Genomic DNA, 19,138 nt, shown 5'->3' with positions numbered 1-19,138 from the left:
TTGGGTTATGAGATCCTTAATCCAATTAGTGAATTAATCACCTGATGGAATAAATCAGTAACTGAACATAGGTGGGGGGTGGTTGGAGGAGGTGGAGCATTGGGGACATACATGGCTTTGGGGTATATAGTTGTATCTGGTGAATGGAGTCTCTTTCTGCTTTCTGATCATCATGTGAGCTGCTTCCCTCTGCACACTCTTCTGCCATGATGTTCAGCCTCACCTTGAGTCCTGAGGAATGGAGTCTGTGGATTGAGATCTCTGAAACTTGAGCCTCCACATAAACTTTTCCTCCTCTATAATTGTGCTGGTTGGGTCTTAGTCACAGTGGTGAAAAAACTGACTAAAACTACTCACACACACACACACACACACACACACACACACACACATAGACATATACACACACTTTCCAGGAGTAGCTGGCGAAGATTTTCTCTCATTCTGTGGGCTTTCTCTTTATGCTCTTATTTCCTTTGCTGCCCAGACCTCATATTGTTACTGAATAAAATTTCATATCTCTATTGATTAAGAAGCAGGTGACTACGTCTTCTTTACTTCTTCTAGATCTTATAGCAAATTCCTACCTCATGATTTCCTTTGCCTCAAAGATCATCCTTTTCTCTTTTTTTAAAATTATTTATTTATTTTTTACAGACTGCATTTTGATTCACTGTACACAAATGGGGTGCATCCTTTCTGTGGTTGTACACGATGTAGATTCATACCATTCATGTAATCATACATGTACATAGGGTAATGATGTCTGTCTCCCCCTCCCTCTCATTTCCTTCTACATAATCTAAAGTTCCTCCCTTCTTCTCTCACCCCCCACCCCCACATTATATCATTCTCCACTTATCAGGGAAAACATTCGACCTTTGGTTTTTTGGGATTGGCTTATTTCACTTAGCGTGATATTCTCCAATTCCATTCATTTACTTGTCATCCTTTTCTTACTATCCTCCAGTCTTTCCACCCTTCCCTTCTCCTTCCTCTTTACCTTTTTCTTTTCATTCTTACCTTCTTCCTTCCTCATACTGTTTTCTTTTCCTCATTTTAGAAAATCCAGGTTTAATTTTTCCAGTTATAGCTGTAGTTCTTTGAAATATGTTATGTATCTTCATCTTCAACCACTGACAATATATCTTGCTAAAATGGTAGTGCCCACTCATTTATAGTCCCTTTATGATTTGGAGAAAAGGATCTTTAAAAAGTCACTCAATCCTGCCTGGTGTGGTGGCACACCTATAATACCAGTGGCTTGGGAGGTTGAGGCAGGAGGATTGCAAGTTTGAGGCCAGCCTCAGCAGTTTAGTGAGGCCCTGAGCAATTTAGCAAGACTCTATCTCAAAATAAAAAATAAAAAGGGGCTGGGGATGTGACTCAGTGGTTAGGTGCCCTTGGGTTCCATCCCCAGTACAAAAAAAAAAAATCCTCAACTCTACCTCAGATTAATAAATACTGGCTACATTAGTAATTTCAGTGGGGAAATGCAATTAATAAAATGAAACCACTTACATTAGTAACCAAACTTAAGTGTTGGGTTATTATTTTAACCAGGCAAACTCTAGTTGTCTGAATGATAAGACTTTGTTTATAAGCAGTGGAACATGAACCTTGGCCATGTGTATGATTCCCTACAAAGCCAGCTGGAACTGTTTTGATATCGCTCATGTGTAAGAATCAAACATGGGCAGAGAACTAACAATACTTTGGAGCAAGTACAGATTACATGGACATAATGTAGGCAGATTCTTCCACAAAATGGTATGATCACAGTAGTCAGTGTCAAATTCTTATGGAATTAATTTGCTTTTACTTTGACATCATGGTGAAAAATAAATTTGCAACTTGTATACTCTAATAGAGCAAAAAGAACTGACACCAATTAACAACACTGACTTTGTGTACTTTGGGAAGTTAACTATGTTCTGGAATATTACAAAATTATTTCTCCACCAGGAAGTGTGATAGAACATGCTGTTCCTCACCTCATTGCTTTCATTTATGTCACTCCACTGAACTTCACACTGATAAATTGGCAGTTCTTGTGCCCTAAGCTTGGTGAAAGAACTTGTAATTACTGTTTTTTTTTTTTTAAATCTAGATGGAAGACTGAAGTCCTTAAAAATAATAACTTGTTGCTTTTATCTCTTTATCTCAACATCCAGCTCACAAAACCCGGCCAACAGTCACTGAGTGACTGAGAACATTTTGTGATATGAGTAAATACAGGAATCATTTAGACAGAACTAGTAAGAACTAGTAGCGCAGTTTCTCAGAGTTCAGGTGTATTTAGGAAGTCAGCATTTAATGTCTCTTTTGTTTTCTATTCTTAGTAGTTCTCATATTTTTACTTTTCTTGTATGATAATTTTCCTTATCATACCCTAGTCCATTTAGGGTCTTAAGTTTTTTTCCACGATACTAATAATCCCTTCAGTACTCTTAAAATTGTGTATCCTCATTTCTATACCCAAGTGGGTTTGGACTTAATATGTTAGACTCTGAGTGGGGTGTTAAAGTTTGTATACTATTCATGAGAAAGTGAATACAACTGTTGTCCCAAAATAGTAAAAAAACTACCTCTTGGCTTAGTGGTTTCAGCCAGAGGTGAGAGGTTTTAAATTCTATCCCCTCATGGTCTTGGTTTGGAAACAAATTCTTAGAAAAATTATATGAAAAAAATAATATTGCTCTAGAAAATCATACACTTTTTTTTTTGGTGTGTGTGTGTGCATGTGTGTGTGTATAACACAAATACAGATAGGGATAGATAATGTTAATCATAGACATTTATTCCACATTTGAATATTTAGAATTTTCAGTAGCCTGTGAATACAAGAAAAATTATTACATTAAGGTAGACTTAGAGATTTGACATGTAGCTGATATTTTCATAGTGTGAGAAATATCAAGCTGACATTATACTGTCTCTGTGATGATTACTTCTAAATGTCAAGTATAGAAACTTATTCATGGGACTTCAGTGCCTTAGGATAGTGTCAGTTTAAACGACATTCACATCGACTTCTTTTTTATTTAAACATGCTAAATGAAGTATGAAAAGCAGGTTAAGAAATCAACGGAGAAAGGAAGAGCAAAGAGGAAACCTATTGACTAGAAAATTTTAAATACAGTAATAGGTTGCTGTACTCTCAACATCAATTTCCATGGACCCCCTGCTGACAGCAGGCTTCAGCAACTGCCTCCAAATACTTCTGACAGTTGAAATCATGGGGCTCATCCTACTGCACTCATATCACTTATATTGAATTTGTGAAAATTAAAAATAAGAATCATTCAATTATTTTGTATCTTATCTTTAATATATGTCAAATAAATAAATTAATATTTTCCTGCCACTTTTAACACTGTACTTCTATCTAAAATCAAATAACTCAGTGATATTTTAAACTAGAAATTTATTCTTTTGTTCACAACCTCTTTAGCAGTTAATTATGAACCTACTGCTACTTTGGAAATAACTCAAAGGAGTCTCTACTTCTTTCTTTCTTTAAAACAAATTGGCCACATCAGAGATAATTATGAGTTTAAATAAACCTTTGTCTTTCCAATTATGTGCACAGCAGGGCTACTAATTACTTAGGGTCACTGAAATCCCATGGCATCCTCTGAAAAACATTTTCCTTTGCAGTTCATTTTGTTAGATTTTCTTTCTGTTTTTGAAAATCACTATCTTTACCCTTTTCAAATCCCTTTTTTTAGCTAAAGAGGAGATGATGATGGTGATGGAAATATGGATTCTGAGTCTTAAAGTCAGGCAAGTTTATTTTGACTTCTGTAGGTCAATGACTGTAGCAGCTATGCAGTCACCTAAATTCCAATTTATCTTATAAAATGTTATTTCTGATACAAACAAAAGTCGTGGGCCCTCTTTGAGCAAGACCAGCTGTTTTGAGGGCCTGGAAAATCTTAAACTGTTACTTGAAAAAACATAAGTATAAGACAAATGCACCCAGACAGGACTACAAGAGAGCCTTGTAACCTAGTTCATTAAAATCAAAGTTGAAACAGAATGTATTGTTAATTCAGCTATCCTATTGGTATTGCTCAGATTTTAAAATTTAGATGTAAGATTCAAGGATGACCATTTCTTCTTTTTAATTTTTAAAAATTTGTCTAATTAAGTTATACATGACAAAAGAATGCATTTTGACACATCATACATAAATGGAGTATAGCTTCTCATTTGTTTGGTTGTATATGATGTAGAATTACAACGGGTCATGTAATCATACTTGCACATAGGGTAATGATGTCTGATTCATTCTACCATCATTTGTACTCCCATGACCCCTCCCCTCCTTTCACTCCCCTGTGTCTAGTCCAAAATACCTCTATTCCCCCCCAACCCTTTTATGAATTAGCATCCACAAGCAGAGAAAGCATTCGGCCTTTGGTTCTTTGGGATTGGCTTATTTCGTTTAGCATAATAAATCCAGTTGAAGGATGACCATTTCATTTTTTAGTTCCAGGAGTTGCACTGGTAATATCCATACTGTTTAATACACAAATAAAACCACCGAAAAGCTAGCATTTGCTAGCGTTTACATGCTTGGATCATACCCCCAACCGCCAACTTTCAGCGGGACTATTCTCTGAAGGTAGAAGACGAAGAAAACACGACTGTGCTCCCAGGGCCTTGGCGCATAGTTCCCCATAAAGTGTAGGGCGGGAGGTTCAACCTTCCCCTTTCGCACCCTTAAAGCCAAACAGGTCCCAGAAACTGGGCCTTGTCCAGAGTCCCATTGGCAGTGACAGTTCGGTATCCTGGAGGTTGTCACTATCTTGGCCCTTTCCTGCCCGGGTCACTAACAGCTCCACGAGGATGGAGAATTTCTTGTGTGTTGTTCACTGCGGTGTCTTTGAAACTCAGTTCAAGAGCCGGACACTTAGTTCAAGGGCTAACCTTCTCTTCCAGTCTCTTCCCAGTTTGTTTACTTTCTCTTTTACAAACAGTTAAGTCTGACACTGTGCGTCCCCATCTCAGCAGCTCAAAGCGAGGGATGGTGACTTCGGAGCCTGGGCCTGAAGCTAGAGGACCTGGGGCTTTGCGGGGAGGCCTCAGTCGGCCAGAAGAGCATCAGGCAGGCTGAGGGGGCGCCGGCCGCCCTGGGCAGCCCCGGAGCTGGGGCTTGTGGGCGGCGCTTCCCCGCCCGGCTGCGGAGGCGGGGCGCCCTCAGGTGGCGGCGCGGCCGCGCTGCGTTGGCGGAAGGGGAGGTGCCGAGCCCGCAGGCCGCGTGGACATGGCGGATGCGGTGCGGGAGGAGCTCCTGGCCTTGGCCGCGATTTTCTGCGGGCCCCACGAGTGGGAGGTGCTGAGCCGCTCAGGTGACTACCCCCGCGACGGAGGGACGAGCGCCCTCAGGCCGAGGCCGGCCCTGGCCTTCCCTCTCGGGGACCTGGGCACCCCGCAGTTGGCAGCCGGGTTAGTTGAAGGATGGAGTGACTCGCACCGGCGACTGTGGTTGTGTGGAAGCCGGCAGGAGTGTGAGGAGACCCCCCCCCCCCCAAACGTGAACAGAGCGGCGCCGCCCGCAGGTGCGCCGCTGGCGAAGCGCGGCCCACTCTCCGCGCTGAGCATCGCGACCTCCGAGGCCGTGGCTTCGCCTGCAGTGCGCCGCCCACGCTCCTCCTGGCGGGCTGTCCACGTGTCCTTGCGCTCTCTTTAGAAAGAAGCCTATGCTGACCCTCTCTCCAGCGAAATCCAACTCCCTCATTTCCCCCACCCGTTAGTCCATTTCCTTCATAAATCCTATGCGTTATGCCCTTGACCTCATTCACTCACCATAACTTCACACTAGGCCCATATTTGGTTGTCTTAAGTTGAACAGCAGAGACCTTGTCTGGTAATCTTGAATCTTCGTGCAACTCTAACACTGCCCAACATAGGTAGGCAAGAGATGTTTGTTGAATGACTTTCTGAGTTACCCCAGTACTCAGCCCTAAACTTATTCTTATATTTCCGAATTGGTTACTTTTCTTACACCTTTCTAGTTGACCGAAAGGTGGTTGCCAATTACAGGCTCTTGGGGGCGCCTTAATCATTCAGCCCACATTTATTTCCCCTACTTGCAGGCACCATTCTGTCCTATAGGAGCTTACAGTCTGCAAAGCCTTCTTTAAAAATCCTTTTTTTTTTTTTTTTTAATAATAGCAAAACTCATTCCATTTCTGGTTAGCTTCTATTAAGTAAACAAAACAAACCTCCTGTCATTTCAGAGAAAGTAGTGATGCATTTAACTGTTTTAGGGGCATAGGATTTATCCTTCTAATGTTATAGTGTAAATACTATTGAAATTGACTTTCTGACCATAAATTGATTGGCCTTAAGCAGATCATCTTAAAATATATGAGAAATCTAGGTTTAAGGTCCTTTTTACATTTTCCCGTGATGTGTTATTTATCCACAGGGTGGGAGTTGGCTCCTTTATATTTATTCCTTCTTGCATCTGCCCATCTGTGCACATTCATGCAGCATTGTTATATTCCAGGTACTATGAAACTATTAGAGCTGCTTTCTTTTTAGTGCCTAAATCTATCATATCTTTTTGAAACAACTCTTTAAAATCCACATGAATGGATTTATTCCCATTTAATGTTGTCTTGTCGCCCTTGTTCTGATTGAGTAGCATTCCTCATTCTTCATCTCCCTCTATTAATAATTACTTCTGCCTGAGGCAGCTATTTGAAGAGATCATTAGTTATTCCAGATTCCCTTATTATGGCTCAGGTGGGAATATCTGAAAAATGAACTTGTGATGTCCCGTCATACCTTAAATATGTGATAGTGGTCTGTGATATGAATCCATTGAGCATTAAATACTGCTGACAGGTCAGAGAAAACCCCCAAAAGTAAGTGCTGAAAGAAAGAAAGTGGTTTCTTAATATTGAGAACACTGTGGATCCTTTATCTGCTGTTAAATTGAGCATGACTTTGAAGCCGTGCCTCCTAATTAATTTAATTCAGTGTTCTGGCATCAGTAAGTAATTGAATTATAAAAGAATTCAGTGTAACAACTTAGGACATTTTGTTGCTGAAAGGTTCATTGGAGGGTAGAACAACTCAGTGGTTGAAATAGGAATGTTGGATGCTCACAACTGGGAATTAAGGGTAAGCACCTAGAGAAAAGATATGGATGGGATCCAACCTATGTCCTCAACAGTTGGGAAGGGGAGTATGTGCACATGCATGTGTGTGGGCACCTAAGATATGTAAGTGGCATTGTTATATATCTTCATTTTCCTGATGGGTTCATTGCTGTAGTCAATGCTCATTACACGTAGACGTTGCATTTTTAAAAATCATCTCACAGATCACAAAGTTGTAAAATAGGAAGTACATAAAACCCAGTATTTGCAGAATAGCTTCAGAGGAGAGTTTTGTATTTTGTGAATGCTAATGTTCAGATTGGATTGAGCCATCTTGCAAAAGGATCATGACTGTCACTCACTGACCCTTCTCAGTATGCTCAGCTGTTTCCTGCTGATTGTCAGAACTGAACTCACCTCTGTAAAAACAATTTAGCCTTGAACTTCACTTCTAAAGAATGGGATGCCACTTTTACCTTTATTTCTTTTTACTTTTTTTAGTCTCTTGTAACTATACTTTAAACATATGTAAAAGTCCAGCTGAAGCATAAGACAATCATTTATGTATGTATATTTGTGGTTAGCTGCCTAAGAGTAAGAGGAAAGAAAATCCTGTCACTTGAAGTATGAGAAGGTTTTGGAGACTTCTTAGTGGTTTTCTACAGAAAGTCTAGCTGGGGATATATAAATACGGCAAAAATCCAATAATGTCTCCCCCTGAAAAAAACCACTACCACCAACAACAATATAACAATAGCAAGTATAGGAAATATCAGCTACATATGGTGCGTAAATGATTTCTTAATAGGCTCTAAGTGAATCTGAAGAACTTATTGTCTTAAATTTTGCTTACCTTTTCCAGTGCCTTCTGTGATTGGACTGCATTCACTGAGTTTCTTCTGTGTGTTACAGCCTTGTGAAGTAGAAACCTTAAAAATAGCTTTAGTGTGGAATCAGGGTTCAGTTCTGCTTCTCTGGTTTGGAATTCTGTGGTTTGGAGCATAATTTCTGTCATGAAAAGAAACACATTTTGTTTGTGTTTTAGTTTTGAAGTTGACACATTTATTATCATAAGACAGTGTGACTTATAAAAAAGTACTAGCAAATATTTATATGAACTTCAACCAGAAGGTAAGACCTGTCTTTTGGTAGAATATTGAGAATAGATGAAAATAACCTTTGAACTTCTGAAAATTTAGTTTGGCAGGGCAAGCATAAGTTCTTTGTGGTATAGATGTTTAGTGAGAATGATAAGTTCATGAATTAATAATGAGTTTTCGGGAGCCAGGGAGAGGAAGAGATTTTTATTTTTCTGTTAACCAAGAGTGTTTAGCAGTTACTAAACTCTTAATAATCTTAAAGCACATAAGGTCAACATTATTTTCTTTTATTAGGAAAAAGCTGAAAACAAAAAAATTAAGACTATAGTGCTTGTGATATGTGAAAAATTCTGGAGCAAAAAGGAGCACATTTAATTGCTTGTACAAACTAAGGCAGATGAGAAATGAAAGGGGACTATACATAATTCTAGGCTTTTAGGGAGAAAATGAGTTTTTAAAAGATTGTATAATTTTATTATCACATTAAATGGGATGTGTTATTGGGCTTTTCATTTTCTTATAGAAATAATATCATTTTGTGTAGTTAACTTTGCAGCTACAGTGTGTATGTGGGGGAGAGATTAACCAGGAAGACCAATTAGGAAGAATGTTAAACTTTCCCAACTCCTACAGGAATCAAAATAATTTTCCTTCTGAACATATGCATTAAAACTAGTAGTTCCATAGTTTTGTATGAAGTCAGGGTTTTCCCCCTTTATCATTGTCTTTGCTGACTAGGACTAGAAAGTAACAGAGAAAAATGAAAATTGATAAGGATTTATGTGACTGGCTCAATATCCTTTCAAGCCTGTTTCCCTGTGCTGTCTGGGTCTGCTAGTTATGCAGACTGCACTGGGCAGGGGCAGGTGGTTATTTATATGGCAGAGTTTGGAGAATACTCTGGGATTTTGTGTTTTGATCAGAAAGGGGAAAAGCTTGCCTTGAAAGCCACAGATGTTATGTTAGTTTTCTGTGACTACTGTAACAAATAACCAAACATGGTTGGGTTAAGACAATATATATTTGATTTCTTGCAAGTTCTGGAGGTCAGAAATCCAAGATCCTTTTCACTGGGCTGAAACTCAAATCATTGCAGGGGAATCTGTTTCCCTGCCTTTCCCAGTTATTGGAGCTATGCTCTTTGTGTCCCTTGCCTTATGGCCCCTTCATCCAACTTCAAATCCTGCAGCATAGTATCATGCTTCTGTGCATGCATTGCCTTCTTCTGTGGTAAAATATCCCTCCACTTTTCCATTATAAGGACACTTGTGATAATCCAGGGTAACTCCCCATCTCAGGATCCTTAATTTAATCATGTCTTCAAAGACCCTTTTACTTTTAAGGGAACACATTCACATGTTCTGGGGAATAGAATGCACACATCTTTGGGTCTGTTATTTAGCCTGTCATAAATACCAAGGATTTTATACCTGTGAGATTCATGATTATAAGCTACTTGCATAATTCCAAGAACTGTATAATTGTAAAAATTTAAAAATCCTTGTAACCCCCTGCCCCCTTCATAGTAATTGCTTAAAAACAAAATTGAGATATTTTAGTGGTGGAGAAAATGTTAATTTGGTTCAATCAACAATGATCCAGGGTCTGAAAATACCATGACAAATTCAAAGTACCATGGATCTCATAAGGTGAGTGTTAGAGAGGTGCTGTGGAAGTTGGCAAGATTCTAGTAGATCACAAAGTCAGGAGTCTGCTTGAAAGATTGAAAAGCAGGAGCAAGGCCCGAAGATGGGAAGCCAGAGACTGTGTTCAAGTTACTGCATAAAATGGGTGAGTTGAAGTAAGAAGTGATAAGAGGAATTTAAGAGTGGCAGGCTGGCCCTAGGTGTTGGTTGAATGAATTTGATATTTATTTGTCCGACTGGCACGGGGACATAGGGTAATTCTGTGTGGGGAGAGCCAGGAGTTGAGAAGACCACTGTTGCAGAAGTCAGAGAAAGGCCTGAAGTAGGAGGGTGTGGTAATACAAATGGAGAGAGAGAAATTATATAGAACTTGTGTTGAGAGTTTGGCAATTGAATGTTAAATATGAAACAAGGATTGGGAAAAAAGATCTAACGGTGAATTTAAGATTCCAAGCCTGGATAGCTCGAACAAGACCTTTTTGTGGAATTATGCTTTACAGAATGTCTGCATTTAAGAATTCAGAAGAAGACAAGGTGGTGAAGGCATGAGCAGGGGTGTAGGAATGTAAGGGAAGACAGTTTTAGAAGATCAGTTCAGCAGGTTCCCCTACTGTAGAAGGGTAGAACACTATAAATAGTGCTATAGAATGTAGTTATGTCAGGGTCCCCAAACCACCCTCAGATTCCATGATTTGCTAAAGGGACCTACAGAACCAGAAAAACTGACACTCAGGGTTGCAGTTTATTATAGCAAAAGGATACAGACTAAAACCAACAAAGAGAAAAGGCAAGTGGAATGAAGCCCAAGAGAAACCAGAAGCAAGCATCCAGGTATCCTCTTCTAGTGAAGTCACAGGGACATGTGGAATTCTCACAGTAATAATGTGACATTTTGTGACAAATGTTGCCAATCAGAAAAGTTCCCTTGAGCTTTGATGTCTAGAGTCTTTACTGGGCTCAGTCATGAAGGTATGCAGCACCTGCCTAACTGACTTCAGCTACTCACACTCCAGCCTCTATAGCAAGAAGAGCTACCGGAAATCACATTAGTAGCATAATCCATTTAATCAAACTGGGACCAAGTGGCCCAAGGCCTCAGGCATATACAAAGAACTCTTGTCAGGCAGAATATTACAAGGACTCAGAGCTTATGGCTCCAGGGCTAGCCATGGGCCAGTCCTAAAGACAGACCTTAGGAATAACAGGGTTTGAGCAACTCAGGACTGTTGATGCACAGTAGCAATTAGAAGGGCATTGGAAATGTTTGAGAATGGAACTTCAGGGAGAAGTGATGTTGGAAGTCATAGTACAGTAGTTATGGAGAGACTGGTTTGTGGGAAAATGGATGCAGGTGGTGAGAATTATATTTTACAAAGACTCAGAAGAAACAGAAAGGTCTGTAGATTAAAGGAATTAGTAGCATCAGATTTTTTCTTTTTTGTGAAGCGAAGAAAAGATCACTATTTTCTACGTAGGAGGAAGGAAACAGTAGAGGGAGGGTTAGAAAATTCAAGCACAAGAAGTGTTAATGATTGGTACAATTTCTTAGAGATAGTAGGCTTCCTGTGGAAGGGAGAGGGAAACTTCTTAGAAAAGTGAAAAAGAGAGCAAGATGGTGAAAAAAAAAAAGTATATATTATGCAGTGGTGAAGCTGTTCGTAAGCAGCAGCAACATCTACAGAGCTGGATCAGGAGCACACTGCCATGGTTCAGCTGGTAGGGAGGTAGTGACCCTTGTGGAATTAACATTGTTTGCTGCATAGCAGGCGGCATGGATGTTTGTCCACATGTTCAGGGTCATGGGAGGTGGGCTCAGGTGGGCATGTGCACACAGTGGATCTTTGTTACAACTAGGGACACTGAGCTTAGGAAGACTCCAATCTTGAGGAGATAGGTGTTCACCCTGGTTTAAACATTACATTCACAATATGTACCCGAATCACAGTATCACATGGTATCCCATAAGTATGCAGAACTCATTATGCTTTTATCTATCAGTTAAAAATTAATTTTAAAAAATCCTCCCATCTAAAAAGAGATTTCTAACAGTTTTGTTCAACCTTTGTCCTGAAGGAATACATTATCTTTATTGTACTGGTCACTAAACAAATCTGCCTTCTGACCAGGAGGAAGAAACTCTTTAGTTCCTAAGGCTGTCTGTTACACAATGATATCAATACCTTTTGCTTAGAAGACATTCAGATATGCCAGAGGTGCATCTTCTGATGCACACACACATATAGATATGTGTATAAATTATAGGCATATGTATATATTCATAAATAGAGACTTTTTGGTTGTAGAAGAGAAGTCCAGGAGGGTCATTTTGGATGTGTCCACCTTTTCATGTTCTGAAGCACTAGATAGAGTCAATGTGATAGGAGCTGAGTCTTGCCCATCATTTTTTCCTTGGAGACCAGTACAGTGCCTGGGGCTTATTAGGTGCTCAGTGAATTTTTGTTGAATGAAGGAAGATCTTTAGAAGTTGATAGAGAATATGGACTCCCTAGATGGTTACTGGAGTTTATTCAGCCTAAGTCATGTGTTTTTGCAGATCTATGTAGACACACACACACACACACACACACACACACCCCATGTGTATAAAGATAAGTAACTCAATGAAAGAAAGAAGAGTTTAGAGAAATGGAATAGATTTTAGAGGAATTTACCCTGTGAGGTTTAGGAAAATATTTTTTTATTTAATACACATTTTATTTATGTCATACAAGTTTAAATTATGAATATGGTCTTCATAATGGTTACTGCCTGTGTTTCTGAGTGATGTTCTGAAATAGTCATTCTTTGCAGCTGGTACTGATGTATATTAAAGAAAAACTGAAACAGATGTACTTGGTCCTATGTGAATCAGTGTCTATAACAACAGCTCTTATATACATGAAATCAGATGGCTAGGAAGCAATTTTCATGTTCTGCTGGGTTCTTCAAAATGGGGATAGATTCAGGTTTCAGTTGTTGAGGCTGTTAAGCAGCAACCCAGGTATGAAAATGAGAAAGATTTGACTATTTCCCTTGTGAAGAAGAATAAAACAAGGGCATATGGACAAAGAAGTAGGTACAGAGGCAAGTTCACCTCAAAGAGATTCATTTGCACCCTGTTCTGTTCTCTGCTCTTCTGATCTGTGCACTTCTGCCCCCTGCAGAATGAATCAGTCTGACGTTTATCAGCTTTTTGAAAAGTGGGGTGAAGTGGTGTGGAACATATCAGAGGGGTGAAGCCGAGCAAATCTGAAAGAGAACGGAATATTTTATCTCATATCCTATGTGTGCTTACCCCCTCCCTTCTTCAGGAGCCAGAAGAGGGTGAATTGATGTCCACTCAATTTCAGTTCATCTTGCTACCTTCATGTTATTCTGCTTCTAATACATAGGAAATAAGAAAAGAGTGGTTCCAGGCAGCTACAGTGTCACACACAGTCATCAGTTTCTCTACAACCCTGAAATCATACAGGCTTCTAGGGTGACTTAACCACAAAATGACCTTCAGTGGATTTAGTATATAACTTTGTAAGAAATTACAAATTACTGATTTTGTATATACTTGGTACTGCTTCTTTGAAAGTTCATGAGTTTATTAGTGATTTCCAGAATTATAAATTAGGCCTGACTAAAAAAATTTGTGATGAAAACATTTTTTGGTAACTTAATAAACATGGGTGATAGATAATAAAGTATAAGTTCCAGGTGAGTGTGGAGTGCTGGTATGCATGAATACATGAGTGTATGTGTGTGGTTGGAGGAAAGAATCTACAAATCATGACTTTCTTAGCATTATACGTCTCTTGATAAAATAGATCAGTTTTCCCATGAGAAATAAATCTACATTTGAAGTAGAACTTTTAACTTGTTAGTATTCTATTCAAATTGTTATGCACAGCTAATGATTATTTTTGGATGCCTTCCAGAGACAGATGGAACCATTTTCAGAATTCACACAAAAGCTGAAGGACTTTTGGATGCAGATATACCCTTAGAGTTGGTGTTCCATTTACCAGTCAGTTACCCCTTGTGTCTGCCTGGTATCTCAGTTAACTCAGAACATCTGACCAGAGCTCAGTGTGTGACTGTACAAGAGAAGCTACTTGAGCAAGCAGAGAACCTTTTGTCGGAACCGATGGTTCATGAACTGGTTCTTTGGATTCAGAAGAATCTCAGGCATATCCTCAATCAACCAGAAACTGGAAATGGCAGTGAAAAGTGTACTTTTTCTGTGAGCACGACTGTGGATGATGGATTGTGGATAACTCTTTTACATTTAGATCACATGAGAGCAAGGACTAAATACGTCAAAACCGTGGAGAAGTGGGCTTCAGACTTAAGTCTGACAGGAAGACTGATGTTCTTGGGTAAAATAATACTGATTTTACTACAAGGAGAAAGAAACAACATCAAGGTGCCAAAAAGTTAAATGTTGAACATGAATCTGGTTATTTTCTGTTTAAAATTGTGTGTCTTTAAGTGTGTTTTATAACAATGGGATAGATTAATCATTAAGATGCTTCTGCTTTCTCTATTACCACATTAATGGATCTTCATTTTCTTTTTTTTAGGAATGTCTAACTCCTAATGGTAACTATAAACTTGCAGAGCTTAAAGAATAAGATTACATATATATATATATATATATATATATATATATATATATATTTTTTTTTTTTTTTTTTTTTTTTTTTTTTGTTGTTGTTGTTGTTGTTGCAGTGCTGGGGATCGAACCCAGGGCCTTGTGCTTGCAAGGCAAGCACTCTATGGACTGAGCTATCTCCCCAGCCCAAGATTATATTTTAAAAATCATGCCACTTAAATGAAAATAACAGATTATAAATAAAAAAATTCCTGTGGCACATGTTTGTTTTTATAATTAGCCATGAGCCTCAACTTTATAAATGTGCACTAGAAATTTGTGCATATTAAAATTTCCTCCCATAGTTAGGCACAGCAAGGTGTATATTTGTGGGTATTCTGCAAACTATAACTTGCTGGCAGTTAAAAATACATTCTGACACTTTAATTTTGTATCTGTAATACCTGGAAAGAGAGGCTTGTCCCTTATAACCAAGATTTAGTGTTGGTAGAAGCAGAATCATTAGGACTGTCAGCCTGTCACCTCCCACCTCACTTCTACTTTCCACCTGACTCGTCTCAGCAGCTGCTTTCAAAACCATCATCTTTAGATTTTTTTTTTTTATCTTTAGATTTTTAAAGTTCTTATTCTAAACTCCTCTAACCTGTTTTATGAGGGACAAGACAAGGAAAACTGCTTATTATATTTTAAATCTTAAAAGAGCTACAAACCATTTAATAAGTTTTATACTTTTAGGTAGTTTTATACTTTTCAATGGTCAGGAGTAATTACAGTAGAACTTATTTAAAACAGATTTAGTGTGAACAACCTATAATCTTAAAGACTTGCAGAATAATGACTTATTTTTTTCAAGATGGGCTGTTATCACAAGACTCCTTTGGCATTTAGTTAACTAGATTTTTTCTGGGTTATAGTAAGTTAAACAATAATTCAAATTTAATATGCATCCTGGATTGGGGCCTGATCAGGAAATCACATATTTTGAGGTGATTTGTAGTATATCTGCAAACTTTGATCCTTTTGGGTGAAATACAAATTGACAGAAATGAATACAAATTGATTCCTTGCTCATATTTACCAAAAGGCTTTGATTTTTCTTTATTAGGATAAATGCAGCTGTTTTGCAGATGCTGTTACTCAGATTGAATCATTAATTAACAAGTATTTATTCATGCAGCTAGAACTCTGTTAATGCAGAGAAATGGTACTTTATTATTATTATTTTTTAGTTATATCTAAAATTTCATTTCATGTGAATTTTTATGTTAACTTTTATAAGATTGCCAGGGTTGAGAATGTTCAGGTGTGTTTATAGATGCCACCAGTTTGGAATGGTAAGTGCTGTGTATCTGATATTCCATTCAGATGCTGGATTAGTAGTAATAACAGCAGTCACTCGTGGTCTTAAGTGTGCCATAGCACTGTAAGCCAGCCAGGTGTTCCTGTATTGTATATGTATTATCTCATTTAATTGTCACAGCTTCCCTAGGAGGCAGATCCTGTTAAGAGTTCTATTTTATGGAGGAAGATAACTGAGGCATTGAGAATTTAAATACTCAAACTAGAGTCAGAGCTGGTAGACAGTTCAGTCTAGATTGAAATTTGAATAGTTTGTTTATATTGCTCTTTACTTCTGCATTCACCAGAACATTATTCTACTCTGTGTGTAAAAATACCGTGCAGCTACCTTGCTGCTTGATTCAGAATGTACTGTTTAACCATGACAATAAACCTGCAGGTTTATAGCTCCTTTAAAGCTAGGACTTTGAGGTTCAGAGTAAGATATGTATTTAATGTACTGATTTATCATTTAGGAGTACCTGACTCTTCAGAAAACGTCCAAAGTAGATGTGGACTCAAGTGGAAAGAAATGCAAAGAGAAAATGATTAGTGTACTGTTTGAAACAAAAGTAGAGACGGAACACAAAAGGTATAATTTAGTACTATTGCAGATGGAAAAGCAACTGAATCGATAATTATACTCTGACAAATCTAGGCATATTCATGAGTTTCTCTTGTATAATGCAGGTTTCTGGCATTTGAAGTCAAAGAGTATTCAGCACTGGATGAGTTACAAAAGGAATTTGAAACTGCAGGACTTAAGAAGATTTTCTCCGAATTTGTACTTGGGCTGGTAAAATGAAATGAATGATAGGAATCTTTTATTAAGTAGAATTGTATTTTGTTGTTTTTACATCAAGTTTGGGGAGTGGCTAACTGAAATAGTCATAAGAGAGCAATTTTAAAGTTTCTCTTCAGCAAAATTATTCTAATTTCAGAAACAAAAGCCAGTTATGTTTTAGGGAATATGAAACATGAAAAGACTCCATATATTCTAATCTTTGCCAGGGAAGCCCAGGTTCAATAAATGGAACATAAACTGAAAGATAATAAAAAATATGGTAGCAAATGAACCCTTGTTTTTATGCAAAAAGTTTGTTTGGAACTATGCAATTATCTGGCTAATTTTCTTATAATTAAATGACTTTTCATAAAGATTTGTTTTCATTTTTTTTATGATTATTTTTGTAGCATTTAACCACATTTTCCCCCATTGAGCTTATTATATCTGATGCTTAAAGTTGAATGTTAAGAAAAATATACACTGATTTTGTGTGTGTGCATGTTTGTATTTGTATAAATTATTGTTTAAATACAAACCAAAGAAGTTCTATAGAACCTGATATACAGTTGCGTTCTTTTGGGGTTCTAGAATAGCATGGTATTTGCTAGCTATGGAACTAGATGGTTGATTTAAATTAAAATTCTTATTTGAAAAATGTAACTTCTGGTTTTACATGGGGAGAAATGCTCACACAAAATGAACCTGGCTTGCTGGATAAAAGAAATTATATGGAGATACTATTTTTTGTAATGATAGCTTTAAGCCATGATAATTATACTTTTTCTGGTCTAAGGAAAGAATCACAAAATAAAAACTTGTACTAAAATATATAACATAAAGGTAAGAGGGCATTTGCATCTGAGAAAGGATATTTGTGTGCATGAAGCCACCTGGGCTTCTAAAATAAGAAGCTGACTCATGTAAGAAAGTCCAAGCAAATCCTTCTAACTGCAACCTATGAAGTACACTGATGTCATCATAAAAATATAACTAGTAGGGGAGAGAAGTGAGAAAGATGTGGCATGCTGAGTGATACTTCTTGACAGTTCAGCTCTGTGACCATGATGCTTCAATCTGATTATCTTATTTTCAGGTACCTTGTTATTAAATTATGCCTACTTATTATTCATTTTATCAGGTTCTATTAATAAGAGTATTTATTTTCAGTTTATCTTTTTCCAGGTGTTTATGATTCCCCCCCCCGCCCCCGAAACCTGGCATATATAGATCGTTCCATGAGGAAAGCTTATGTAGCAAGGTAAATTTATCCCATTTGCATGCAAAACTGAGAAAACAGCCTTCACATTTTTGGTCTGGTCATTTTTACCCCTTCATTTGATTAACTGTAGTTTTAGTGAAAATTAAAATAGGGAAAAAGAACAGCACTGAGATTATTGACCATACGACTGAGATGAATGGAGGCAGATCATAATGTAATAACATTGAAGATTATTATCACAAAGCTGTAATAGTAGCAGTAGTAGGAGATGGAGTTTGAATTTTATAGTAATAGAACTTTTGGTCTTCTATTTTACCTTGATTCTTCTTTGCTAAAGTGTCTTCCTGTCACATGCTTTATGGTACTTCTTCAAACATTTAACTTCAAATTTGACTCTGAAAAAGTGTTGGATCAGGGCTGGGTTGTGGCTCAGTGCTAGAGTGCTTGCCTGGCACATGTGAGACACTGGGTTCCATCCTCAGCACTACATAAAAAAGTAAATAAATAAATAAAGTTGAAAAAAAGTTGGATCAGGTCAAATGTTAATAATGACTTTCTCCAACTTAATTATATTTCTCTCTGCTAAAATTGTGTAAAAAAGCATTGCTATTATTATTTTTTTTAGATGTTTATATCAGTCCTTCACAAATATGTATCAGCATGGAAAACTAAATTTTGACAGTGTTTATATAAATTTAAATTTACCTTTGATTAAAAGAAAATTTAAAAGTTATGTACCAAAAGGTTATAAGAATCTCTGGTATTTTTTAAATTTTAGTATCAGAGGAAGAGAATCTTAGTTATTTCCATTGATATTTTTGCCTCAAACTCTGCTGCTGTCCTCTCAACTTATAGTACTTACAAAAAGAATTGGGTCTTCTGCTTTGTGAAGAACAGACCAACTTCTTACTGAAGAAAACTGAAAATGAAACATACAATTTAAAACATCTTAAAAGTATCAAAGTCAGAAAGATAATGAGAATTGTTGGGACAAATTTGGGAAGGGAAAGGGATTAAATCCAGCATTTTGGGATATTTTTTCCCCTGGGATGCATTAGCTATTCTGGAAGAGTTAACTGAAGGCTGAATTAACTTGTGAGCTTGAAGCTTGAGGGAGTAAAACTCTGGGCTCCAGAGAAAAGAGATGGGAGACCAAGAGCTGGTAACCCAGAAGGATTACACTGCAGGAGTAAGGATGAACTGTAAACAAACCACTTGTCCTAGACCATAGCCACGTTTTGAGAACTCTGGTGAGATTGGGAAAATCTTAAACCTTGAATTTGGATTAAGGAATCCCCTGATTGTAAAGCTCTCCAATTCTCTGAAT

General features: G+C 37.7%; 1 protein-coding gene across 2 annotated transcripts; it reads left to right on the top strand.

Moving 5' to 3' along the window:
• The first annotated feature begins 5,078 nt into the window (after positions 1-5,078).
• Positions 5,079-18,708, top strand: Rwdd3 (RWD domain containing 3). Of its 2 annotated transcripts, XM_047519725.1 has the most exons (4): positions 5,092-5,357; positions 13,791-14,278; positions 16,282-16,397; positions 16,496-18,708. In XM_047519725.1, the coding sequence occupies exons 1-4, from the start codon at positions 5,273-5,275 to the stop codon at positions 16,608-16,610; spliced, it is 804 nt and encodes a 267-aa protein (XP_047375681.1). In that variant the 5' UTR covers positions 5,092-5,272; the 3' UTR covers positions 16,611-18,708. The 2 variants fall into 2 exon arrangements, with proteins under 2 accessions (XP_047375682.1, XP_047375681.1); XM_047519726.1 differs by lacking the exon at positions 16,496-18,708 and having other exon boundaries at positions 5,079-5,357; positions 13,791-14,231; positions 16,282-16,358.
• The last annotated feature ends 430 nt before the right edge of the window (positions 18,709-19,138 follow it).

Source organism: Sciurus carolinensis, chromosome 1 (assembly GCF_902686445.1).
Source record: "Sciurus carolinensis chromosome 1, mSciCar1.2, whole genome shotgun sequence".
Classification (NCBI taxonomy): Eukaryota; Metazoa; Chordata; class Mammalia; order Rodentia; family Sciuridae; genus Sciurus; species Sciurus carolinensis.
This window is presented reverse-complemented; position numbering and strand designations above follow the sequence as displayed.